The 12,432-nt window shown below is 47.7% G+C and overlaps 1 protein-coding gene across 2 annotated transcripts in view; it reads right to left on the bottom strand.

The window, feature by feature from the left end:
- Positions 1-12,432, bottom strand: part of CDON (cell adhesion associated, oncogene regulated) — a 55,883-nt gene that overhangs the window by 29,580 nt on the left and 13,871 nt on the right. Inside the window, exons 2-8 of one of the 2 annotated variants that reach the window (XM_051812590.1) lie at positions 9,144-9,233; positions 7,106-7,236; positions 4,811-5,083; positions 3,136-3,282; positions 2,702-2,845; positions 1,576-1,860; positions 466-735 (exon numbers count right to left, since the gene is read on the bottom strand). In XM_051812590.1, the coding sequence (XP_051668550.1) occupies positions 466-735; positions 1,576-1,860; positions 2,702-2,845; positions 3,136-3,282; positions 4,811-5,083; positions 7,106-7,175 (1,189 nt within the window). In that variant the 5' untranslated portion in view covers positions 7,176-7,236; positions 9,144-9,233. The remainder of the gene's footprint in view (positions 1-465; positions 736-1,575; positions 1,861-2,701; positions 2,846-3,135; positions 3,283-4,810; positions 5,084-7,105; positions 7,237-9,143; positions 9,234-12,432) is intronic. The other variant, XM_051812589.1, reaches the window with a different exon arrangement.

Below are 12,432 nucleotides of genomic sequence, written 5' to 3'. Positions count from 1 at the left end.
AAAATCAAGTTCTCTGGGCATTAGAAAGTATCTTAGACTGAAAAGTGATCTAGATGACTCCTGGTGCCTGATCCTGCCAATCTGATAAAGGGGAAGTGTGCATCAACCCCCAGCCTGAGGATTGTTTTGCAAATTAGAGTATGGAACAGGCATAACTACTCATCAGCCAATACTGCTAAGAGTACCAGCTCATCCAGCACAACAGGACCCAGACTCTATTTGAGCACAAATCATGTCAAATTCAATCATAAGCTGATTTAATTGCAACTGGTAATCTAGGTTTAAGTATCAAGTAACCACACAACCCCAAAAGTCTCTTAAAATCCAACTGAAAGCACCTTCTTTGCAAGATTAGTGGTCAGAAGCAAATTAATACATAATCCAGAGGGAAAAAAAAACAAACCAGAATAAAGCCTGAAGCACAAATGCTTCATGTGATTCCTTGAGGGCTGCGAGTGCTCCTACCTGGCTGGACACGGAGCCTCCCCGTGGAGTGCACAACCCCAATTCCATTGTCTGCCACACACTGGTACAAGCCAGAGTCCCCCGGGGTGACCCCGCAGATCCAGAGGTGGTTTCCCGTCGGGAAGTGCCGCGGGGAGGGCCGGAGGGGAGCGGCGTTGTGGAGCCAGGTGAGGGCTGGAGCGGGGTTGCCACGGGCATCACACCAGAAATGCACAGTCCTCCCGGCGGCCACGGTTTCATCCTGGAGCCCCTTGGAGAGCGAGGCAGGTTCTGGAAAGGGAAGTGATTTTACATAAACCACCGTCTGCTGATCTTCGACTAAGCCCTGAAAAAACTGCTGTGAAATGTCCCACAGGCTCGTCACGTCACCACACACTGCTGGTTCTGCACAGCCCAAGGCTGGTTTTCCCACACATGGGTTTATTTGAATGGTCTCTCCCTTCTGTCCCAAACAGCCACATGTTTGCATGAATTCCGTAAATAAAACACCTTTATTTTCAAAATAATTTGCTAGTGGCAACCCCAAAACAAAAGGCATGTTGTGTGTCAACACCCTGTTTTCTGAGTAACTTCAATGTACACATTTCCAAACCCAAACAAAACCAGTCAAGGATGCAGAAACCTCAAACACCAGGAATATCTGCTACAATGGAAAAGGAAAATGAGGAAGAAATTGCAGCCACACAAAAGAGGCCAAATATATGAATATGTTTCTTCTGCTTTTGTTTATGTCCTCATCCAAATACCTCACCTCCCCTCACCAGCCTCTTGCTCGTGTACAGCCTCAGGAGAGGCACATCTGATCCCTGGCATACCACTGACACTGGCATTCCACAGGAAAATAAATGGATCAGTTCCTCCCTCGGAGTTTGTTATCCTTCACTGTTTCATTACTTCAGACTGCACAGGATTTGAAGAGATAAATAATTATGGATTTTAACTTGGAAGAGATGACGGGACATGGTCATTATGAACAGATCTGTGTTCTTTATTTTAATATGCTTAAGACTGAGAAGGAATGTGATGCTGTTTGGGAGCAGATGCCAAAACCAGCACGTACATGAAGGAAATGTTCATTGCCCGGACATCCAAAACGTCTTTTTTTCTTACCAAGTACAGTAAGTGAATAGTTAACGTATTTCACTGCTCCAGAGTCAGCTCCCACCAGGCAGGAGTAGTTCCCAGCATCTGATGCCTCCAGCCTGTCCGTCACCAGGTGGGAGTGCAGCAGTTCCCACCGGCCTCGCCCCAGCGCGGCCCGGCCGTCCTTGACCCAGCGGACGGAGGGAGTCGCCCCACTGACCACACACTCCAGTGTCAGGGCACTGTGCTGGGGCACTGCCAGAGTCTGGGGGGCCAGAGGGTGAAGGATGTGGGAGCCACCTGAGGAAGGGCCTGGAAGAAAGGAGATGAGTTGTAGAACAGAATCATGGAGTCGTTTGGGCTGGAAGGGACCTTAAAGCTCATCCTGCTCCAAGCCCTGGTCACAGGCAGGGACACCTTCCACCAGCCCAGGTTGCTCCAAGCCCCCTCCAACCTGGCCTTGGACACTTCCAGGGATGGGGCAGCCACAGTTTCTCTGGGCAACCTGTGCCAGGGCCTCAGCACCCTCACTAGGAAGAATTTCTTTCTGATATCTAATCTTAACCTACTCTCTGTCAGTGGGAAGCCATTCCCCCTTGTCCTGTCACTCCATGCTCCTGTAAAAAGTCCCTCTCCAGCTCTCTTGTGGGCTTCCTTCAGGTACTAGAAGGCCACAATTACATTACCCCTAAGCCTTCTCTTTTCCAGGCTGAACAATCCCATTTCTCCCAGCCTTTCCTCACAGCAGAGGTGCCCCAGCCCTCTAATCTTGACACCAATCAAGCTTTTACACCTCCCATCCTGTTCCCCAGTCCTCCTCCATGCCTTTCAAACATGTGTCTGCACTTGGGACTAAGCACAATGCTGTGATGCTCTCTTCAAGAAGTCCTGCTCCAAAACAGGTTTGGGGACAGAAGTATACACAATATCCCCTTTCCAAGGGCTGAGTGCTGTGTCTTCCTGGGATTTGAGAAGCAGTTATGCTGCTCCTCCACAGAGAGGGGAAATAAGAACTGAATGTGCAAAGAATGCAGGACAGATTTTACATCACACAGTACTGGAGACACTGATATGCCCATGCCAAAAACCCCTAGGGATGTTATTTATTGAGTTTGAGGTGTGTGAATTCTGGGAAGCTGAACAGGATACTCACGTGTGACTGTGAGCTTACGTCCAGTGAGTTCTACTCTGAGATCATGAGTGACTGGGTTGTACACTGCACATTTGTAGGATCCTTTGTCTTCTAAAGATACATTCAAAATCTGCAGGTTTCCAGATGGAAGAATTAGGTAGTTGTCTAAAGAAGTGGGGAAGGAAAAAAAGAAGATTATATTTAATGTAGTTTCAAGAAAAGGCTTCCTCTTTTTAGTTTTTAATTAACTTTTCAGCTATACTAATCTACCCTAAACATAGGATGACAAAGAGATCACCATTCCAAGAAGATTCATTTCCAAAGACAGCTTTAGATAAAGTCATGCACAGGAAGTTCTGCAAGTTTCACAAGGACTTTTTCCTGTAGGTTCTAAGAAAAAACTCTGGGCAAGCTTTTGTTGGTTACTTACATTGCACAAAAAACCAAAATCTCACCTCTTGATTGTTCCAGCCATTTCCCCCGCACTTGGAAGCGAACCTGTGCTTTAGGGTGACTTTCTGGCACCTTGCATTCAATGAGAGTTGAGCCTCCTTCCTCTGCTGCAATGGCAGCTGTCACCGAGGCATCAAAGTCACCTAAACCTGGAGAGATTTGGGAAAAGTCTAAGAGCAGCCATGGCCTGGGAGAGAGGAAGGGCAGCAAGTTCAGTATTTGTGTTCAAAACACAGCTGGCTTCATCCTGATTGTCTTTGGTGCAGCATTTGGACATTCACATCAACAGGCATGGTCTATCCTGCAGCCCATAGCAGCACAAACCCTCCTTACCCACCTCCTCACTACAAAAAGCACCAGCTTTTACATGGGAATAGTGAGAAAAAACAATTCCTATGTTCCCTCAACTGCTCCTGGAAAAGCAAGCAGAGACAGTGGAAAGGGTTCCCTCAGGGGGTCTGCAGGCACTACAGGAGACAATTCACACTGTCCCTAAAAACATAGAATTGTCTCTCTGTGATGATAATGAACACAGCAGTGAGTGCAGCAGTGCCTCCCTCTTGCTGCCACTGGCCTTGAGGCAAGGAGAGAGCTCCCAGCACCTTCCCTAGGAGAGAGCCCCCAGCTCCCAGCACCTTCCCTAAGAGAGAGCCCCCAGCTCCCAGCACCTCCCCACATGCTGCCAAAACCTCCAAGGCAGGAGGGAAGTGTGGAAGCTGCTCTTCTACTCCCTTCATGTTCAAAGCATCTTCGAGGTTGTGAAGTTTTTCTATGTTAGCCACCCTTAGAGCTCTCTTGAGAGGGTCTGGCCATGGGTCAGTACTTTACCAAAACACTTACTTCTCTCACTTATAAGAGATTTTCCTCCCAGGGGGATTTTGGACATGCTCCATAGATGAGGTACCCTTCCAGAGAAATCACTCAAACCCTGCTTGACAAAGGCCTGATTCAGACAGCCCCGAGATCCCAAGCAGACAAATCATGCTCATGCAGGAATATTGTATTCCCATTCTCAGCATCACATCGTCCTTTCCATGTGGAAAACATTGCCCCTTCCTCTTCTGAAGTCCCTCGAGATCAAATAATTTACAGATCAAGCACCAAGGCAAAGGTTGATCAGAAGAACCGGTGAAACTGAGAGAAGGGAAACTGTCCCTCAATGGACAGAAGACTGTCCCCACCTGCAGAACATCTATGTTGGTTTGATCAAATCAAACGAAAAGGAAAATCTGCCTCTCCCACTTATTTCCTAGGCAACAATTCTCACTCATTTCTCCTCCACTCTCAAGCACACTTCTGCAACAGTGTGGCAGATCAGCTGCCCTTTCAACATCATCTGTGAAGGGAAGTGTTTGGGATTCTTGTACTTTCAGGCCAATTCATGGAAATGAATGTTATTTTGCTGAATAATATTTGTGCTTGCTGAAAAAGATTTTTGAGGTCCTTCATGTCGAAATGAGGCAAAATCCATCAGGTGTGGTTTGGTATGGCCGAGGCTTTAAAAGCCTCCAAGGGTGGGGATCCTCAAGCTCTCTGGGGAATCTGCTCCAGGGGCTGCATCACCCGACAGGTCACAGATGATATAATTAAAAAAGTCAAAGAAGAACAACCCACACGAGCCAGCTGAGGTCTGCAGGGTTTGCAAGGAGCAAAGGGCAGGAAGGAGAAGGCACTTACTGCCCATGGACACCGAGGCAGGCCGGCTCAGCACGGCGCCCACACCGCTGCTCGCCACACACTGATAGCGGCCGCACGTCGCCGGGCTGAGGGACACGATTGTCAGAGATCCCGCCTGGATTTCCACTTCTCCTGCCCTGCTGTCCAGAGGCTCCCCATCAAACAGCCAAGACAGGTGAGCTGTGGAGGGCTCGGCAGAGCAGCGGAGCTGGACGGGCTCGCCGGACTTCTGGACGGCAGAGGAGGGCTCAGAAATGAAACGCGGAGTTAAATCTGAAAGGAAATGTAAATATCGGGTTAGAGAGCAGCATTTTGCACGGGGACAGGTGATGAGGTAAACTGGTATGAAAGACTGAGCATATAGAGGGTCTCTAAGCCCCAAGCTGCAAATGATACTCAAGCAGGTGTTGCCTTTTCCTTGGTAAGAGGAGCTCAGGAGAGATTCCTGCTCACTCTCAAACACCGGGAAAACTCCAAGATTTGAACCCCACAAAGGGGGTGACAGTAATTAAACAGAGTTAGGTGCAGCGTAGGGGATGACACATTCCCAAGGCAAAGGCAATGTGCCTGCCAGGGCCAGCAAAAACTGCAATCCCACTGGATTTATCCAGAGGGAAAGAGCAGCCGTCACCTGAAGAGCCGGAGCACGGGAACACGCAGCTGCAGCTGATCTGTCCCATATGAAGCGGGCCCGGACGTGACTTGTAAAATGTTAGAAATGGCAGGAGCCTGCCAGGTATTTATACAGAACCGTCTCTGAGTCTGCAGAACTAATTAAAAATAGCAGGATAAAAAAAGCTGGACGAACAGCAAAGGCTCTGGCTAATTCCAAATACATGGACTTCATCAGGACAAGGATGATGAATTGGGCATCCATTATCTTTACTGAGCAAAGATGAACAGAAACAGGAAGAGCTGCTAATAAATAAAAGGTTCAATTCCACAGAACTTGGTTATGAGAATCCATTTATTTGCCAGAAGAAAATTCCTGCTTGTTGGAGGAGATTTTTTTTTCCTATCCTGGCCAGTGAAACACTGGGAATTATTTCCATTTGTTTTCTATGAAATTCTCCACTAAAGATTTTTGCATGAAGGGAGCAAGCAAAAGGCAATTGGCACCACTGACACTTATTTGGTTAGTAATACAAATTAGGAGAAAAAACAAAATTAAAAATAGACACATCAGCTGGGAAAAAACAATTCCTAGTTTGTAAAGGAGCTAAGGAATTCCAGATAGTATGGGTCAAGATAATATTAAATGACATCCAAGTCAGAGACAGTTTTCTTGTAGGTGGGGCCCTGGGCTCATGCTTTTCTTCTCAAGTCAGTCCATCCCAGCTCTGGTTATGAGTTTCAGATGAGAAACTGCACATTTTTAACAGAACCATAAACTATCTGCATAAACATAAAATAAAACTGGAAATTAAAGTGTGGCTCCACTTAACAAAAAAAGATGAAATCCATAAAAATGGTATCCAAGCATTTCACAGGACTCCAGATGTCCGTTTTTAGCTTTTAATTAGAAAACTGTTTTTCCTATTAGTTCAGTCTGAATTTCCAGGGATAAGAGGGAAGCACTGACCTTTCAGTTTGCTCGCTCCAATTGTATGAAATCACACTGCTACTTTCATCTTCGCCCCTGCCCTCACTTCTGACACCAACACTTTGTGCTCCGCGTAAAAGGCAAAATTGGTAGCAGTGACCCTGCAGCTGGAATTTATCTGCTATGGCTGCTTGAAAAATAAAATTTATCCCATTTGCTTATAACGACTGGCTATGAAGTGCTAAAAGTAGTAAAAGCTTCTTTTTCGTGTGGTTACGTTAAGACAAGCTGACTACACAGAGCAGATGTGTCAATTAAAACCATCCCTCTTCTTCTCTTTAGCGCCAGAGCTGTTCCAACTGCAGCCACGCATCAGCCTCCACGTTTCAAAGAGCTGATTCCCCTCTCCTGCTGCAAATCCAAACCCCTCCCGACCCCTGGGAACACAGGATGCACTGCACGCAGCAGAACCGGCGTCCAGCTAAATCCGCGGAGACCCCAAGGAACAAACCCACGTAACCCAGCGTCCTCCACGTTCTGGCGCTCGCTCTGAGCCAAGTTTTCACGAGCAAAGCCATCTATTCGGCGTGAGGCCGCGTTTCAGTGCTCTGTGCTCCCTTAAAAGCAGATTATTGACAATGTCCATGAAAAGAGGCCACTCGGAAACGCGCTCCCAAGCGCCGCTTGTTCAGAAGTTTGGGCTCGACCCCGAAACCTCCCAGCCAGTCCCCCTGGATGGGGTGAGGCCTCACCTGGGCTGGTGGCAGCGACGAGGCCGGCGATGAGCAGCAGTGCCTGGAAGCGCCCGGGGGCTGGATGCATAGCGCCAGATTATCCAAGTTGAAAGCCCAAGGCTCCGGACTAAGACGAGGCACGGAAACAGCTACAAAACAAACAAACAGATGTCTGCTGTGAGTTTCAGGAGTCCCCCTCTTTTAACTCTCTCACAACAAAGTGTTTAAAAAAAAAAAAAAAAAAAAAGAAAAAAAAAAAGGCTCAACCAGGAAACAGCCAATATTCTTTGCAATATAGGAACCATCTGTAAAAGTGAGTTAGAGCTGAACTTCACTGTGGTTCCAAGTCCTATTCTTAATGTAAGAGTTCTTCCACAGCTGGGGCATGAGGCATCCCCATCGAACCGCTGCCCTGATGAATTAAGACTCCTTTCCACCCAGAGGAGCTGGAGTCCAAAGTAAACAGCTTATCTGTTGGAGATAATATTGTTTGTAAACAATAATCATTTGACCATCTATCACCAGGCCGCGCTTGTTTTACAAATTTTTATGAATCTACTGCTGTGATGCTGCTGCCACTCACAATTGCTCTAAATCTGCTTCCCAAGACCTGTCATCTGCTGGTTCCTTCTGCTGGGCTTTACAGGCAAACTGTGCCACTGAAGAAAACACCAATATCAGTCTTGTTCTCGTTTATACTCCCAAACCAGTGATGCTCCCTCCTATATACAACTTTCACCATCAAAAAATATAAACTGCGTCACTAAGCCAGCAAAATACAAATAAATCACAAATATGATCCCAGCGGTCTTTTCCAGCCTAAGTGATTCTGTGATAAATGGTTAAATGAGCAAAATACAAACTAAATCACGGAATCAGCAACCAAACTTGCCCCGAGGTGAGTCTCAGGAATGGTGTTTGTGACACTCCCAGTCTCTATCAAACGCTCATTTCCCCAAGAAAACCATAAATCTGCAGCTGTCGTTCACTTAAATGTCCTATTGGCCTTGCATAACATTATGATAAATAAGATCTGAGCTCGTTTAGCACAGTTACTTCATTTATCAGCCTGGCCATACAATTCAGCCGCTGATAACACTCAACATATACTCTAAACATCTCATCTATCAGCCGTGTACATAAACACGTATCCAACACACACAACAACTGGGAGCTTTCCTGAAGCACAGAAACAAGTGCAGCAACACACATGCCTGAGAGGAATAAGTCCCAGTTTATTGAGTGTTCGTGGAGCCATTTGCTTTCTAAGAAGCTGGATGCAGATATAAACAGCAAAATGATTCCTGTGGTTCATTTTAAAATAAGAGTATTTTGTCATCGGAGCATCACTGTAAAACACATATGCAAATTGAGCATCAGGAAAAGCCTCCGGTTGTAAGAGAATCACTCTGGGTTTTATGGGGCTATTTGCTCTCTGCCACCTCTGCCTGCAAACTGCACTCTGGGTCCCGCTGACAGCTTGAGAGGGCGGGAAGAAACGCTGCCGAGTTCTGCTCCCGTTTCTGGGCAGTTTTATCTGATCCGGCAAATCTATTTCAGCTGTCGGGAAGACCCGGCAATCCTGCGGCCCAGGCTGGTTCCCAAGGCGAGCCGGGGCTGTTTTGGGAAGCCGCAGATGGCAGAGGAGCCCAGCTGTGCCGAAGGGGTTGGTTTATTTGAGTTCTCCCTCGGTTCAAGGGCAGGAGCGCCGCTCCGCCAGCGCGCGCGGAGGACAAAGTAAACACCCAGAGAACTTGTTAACATCAAACACTTTGCTGAAGAGGGCTGGGGGCAATGTTGCTTTTTGCCAAATCTTCCCTCCACTATTTATTTATCAAAAGCAATGAAACGTATATTCTGGGTCAACTTTAACCCCAGCACATGGAGCTACTGGGTTATTTTGCAGCTGTCTTTTTAAACAAGGCCAGCTCATTATCTTTAACTAAACTTTATCTTTGGAGATCTACTTTATCCAGGCTCTGATTTCCCTCTGTTTATCTTTCTCCTTACATGTTCCTTACTGCCAGTGTCAACAGCTACTCCTCTTTTGACCTACCAGTTTGGCTTTCGCAGGCTTGCGGAGTGGTAAGATCAACTGCAAAGCAGTGAGTACACACAGCGAGCCACAAAGACCAAAGTTCTTTGACTGGAGGGAAGAAAAAAAAAAAGAAAAAGGGAAAAATATTGGCTTTAAGTGGGCTAGGATTGTTCAGCATCAACACTGGGGCATCTGAATGAAGTTTCTCCAACATCTGTTTCTGAAGGGACGGTAGAAACATCTTCCTCGCTGGTAAATATGGGAACACTGGGGGGAGATGAGACCCAGCAAAGCAGCCCAACCCAGAAATACTTTTCTTTTTCTTCTGCAGATGGTGACACTCCAGAAGCCCCTTGCTAAGCACAGAGAAGAGGGCGAGACCACAGCTCGTAGTTTTAGGGTCTTTAGAAATCCTGTGGAGAAACTTTGCCTCTTTCATATTACATTAAAAAGCCTCAGGGACAGAAAAACATGACTCTTCCCCTTTGCCATCACTTCAATAAACCTGAGCTCCCATTTTGACAGCAAGTACCAGCCACTGGGGTCCCACTAGGATCAGAAAAAGGAGCACCTTGGTTAGATGTGGCTCCATTTAAGTGTCCCAGACTCCAAGATGAGCTCAACCCAGAACAACTCTCTCCACTGTTCATTGTTCCTTACTTGAGAGGATGAATCTCCATCACTTGTGGATTGGAGTCAGTTATATTGAAGCAAGAGGTATCACTGTCTGAGCCTTTTAAACTAAAACAGTAATAAGAGGATATGAATAATATTCAAGGTTGAATAGAGATGGACATGGGTTTAGTGGATCAAGGAGAATGTACTTTTCACTTGCACTGGCCACTCCTCCAGCCCATCAGAAAGGCACAGCACGGCAAAGGCCGCACTTCTCCTACTTCCACCCAGATATCTCCACCTAAAGTCATCCTCCAGTTATCTTCAACCAGCACTTGACCTCCTTGTCAGCTCTAAAGTAGCTTGTTGCTCATGGATCACGGGAAACAAGGAAGATAACAGACTTGTGTCAGGGGGAGGGGCCATCCCGACCATTCCTTTGGCTGCCTGCCCCTGGGAAGCACACTGCACACGCAGGGGCACCCAGAAACCTGGGGCTGGTACTTCTGGAGGTAATTAGCAAGATGAAGCACTTCCGCAGATGACATAATTCTGGCTGTGCACCTCATTTGTCACAGACCCTTTACAAAAGGGACCCCTCAGCCCAGAGCCGTGGGGACAGGCTGTCTGGCAGGTCCCAGTTTCAGCCCCATGACCTTCAGAATGCCGGACACAGGGAGGAAAATAAACCATCAGCACTGGGTCCAAACAGAGGGGAAGGGACAGTTCAACTTTCCATTTAGGAGCACCGGCGGTTTCCCAGCACGGGAGCACGGCTGTCCCCACTGCCAGAAGGGCACACCAGCCCTGGCACGCTCAGGATGCTGCAGGGCACATCATCACCTGGCTTTCAAGGCCTGAGGACCTCACCAGGATGGATACGGGCCATTCCGGACCAGGGACCAGCCCATGGGCTTACTGAAGTGTTCTACTCAGCCAAGATGGCAAGACACAGGCACCACACCATCCAGGGTCTCAGCAGCCCTGGCAGTGACCCTCTCCTCTCTTCCCAAAGCTTCACGTTTGTCCCTGTTTCTCCAGAAACCAGTGGTCTTCAATGTAGGGCTCCACAGACCTGGTCCTGTCACTGTAACTTAACCCTCACCTCCATATTAACTCACTCCTACCCCTGCTTGCCCCAAAAAAAGGGTTTCACTCTCTAAAAGATGACAAAATGCTGTTTTCCATGCATTCCCATGGTGCTAAGCTCCAGAGGACCCTGTGTCCTTCCAAACACAGCCGAGATCCTGCCCTGCTGATTTATTGGACCCTGAACTTCTCCTCTCCACCCTTGCAGTTGAGGGCAGAGTCACTTCAAAAAGAACATTATCTCATCCCCATTTTGGTTGAGCTCCCTGAATCATCTTCCTGCCATCTCAGACCAGCTGGCACGACAACACCGGGACCTCCCTTCCCAACAGCCACCACTCCACCTCAATCTGTTACTGCACTCCCACTCCATCAGTCCCCTCCAACACACTTCCAACCTTCAGCGAGCCACTACAGCACGCTGGAGCTAAATGAGGAAGGGTTTCTGCACTACCTCAACACACCAGGTCCCATAAACGCTGGAGTAAAGCAGAAAGAGGAGGAGGAGGAGGAAGGAAACAGGCACCTCGGGAACAGAGGGAGTTATTCAAGTTGCCCACTCCACCTCCAGGAGCTGACGGGCCTTTGCTGAGCAGCCCAAGGAAAAAGTGACTGAGTGCTGCTGCCTCAAGGGCAGCTGCATCGTGACAGCCATCTGGGAGTAAAGGATTTGGATACCAAAGATTTCCCATTTTTCCTAAACAGCAGTAACTCAAAATTGATTAATCCCACTCACTTTATCATATTATATGTTATTCAACACCCAAAGCACAGCAAGTTGGTTTTTTTTCCCTAGGTCACCCATTAGTTACCAAGAAAAATGCCTTTTTAACTTGCCACCAGTACAAGAAAAGTCACAGGTTTTCAAACCACCTAAATTTAGAGCAAACAAATTCCCCCAAAATTAACTAAAACACTCTGGCTTTAGCAGGAGCAAGCCCGAGTTAGATCATTAAATCTCACACCAAGACACCTTAAAAAAAAAAAAAAAAAAAAAAAAAAAGGAAAAAAAGGAGGTATTGAAGCCTGTGGCATTCCAAGAGAAAGCAATCAGACATTCCTGCCGCTCGGCTCCTCAGTGATCTCCAGAGCCTTTGATCACTGACTGTCTTCATGCCGTCCTCCTGGGGTCTGGCAAAATGAGTGTAACAGCTGGCACATAGACTTCATTAGCTTTCTGGGCTGGGAGGAGCGGGTTACAGCCCGGGAGCAACCGGCAGCCCGCCCGGCGGCCTCACGGAACAACCTCCCAGGTTTATTCCCGGAGTCTTCCAGTGGCCGGGAGAACCTCGAGGTATTCCCGAGCTGTTTGACAGCGGCGGGCTCGCCACACGCCGCAGACCTGCCCCGTGTGGCTCCGCTGCCGTCGAGGATGGGGCGGGGGGATGTTTGATGCCAACCCGCGGGTTTGAGATTGCCAAGAGGACACGGAGCCGGCCGAAGCCCCCCGTTTTTATGAATGCTTAATGACCACTCAATCATTAACATCAACCTTTAAAAAGCAAATGCAGCACCTACAGTGTTCATTACCCTCCCCCTCCCCCCCTTTTCAGGGTCTCAATCGAGTCAGTCAAGCGTGCAAACCGATCCTGTCGCCAGCAAA

Source organism: Manacus candei, unplaced genomic scaffold, assembly GCF_025592945.1.
Source record: "Manacus candei isolate 608988 ecotype Guabito, Panama unplaced genomic scaffold, ASM2559294v1 h1tg000086l, whole genome shotgun sequence".
Lineage (NCBI taxonomy): Eukaryota > Metazoa > Chordata > Aves > Passeriformes > Pipridae > Manacus > Manacus candei.
The sequence above is the reverse complement of the archived record's forward strand: the minus strand, read 5'-3'. Positions and strand labels throughout refer to the sequence as shown.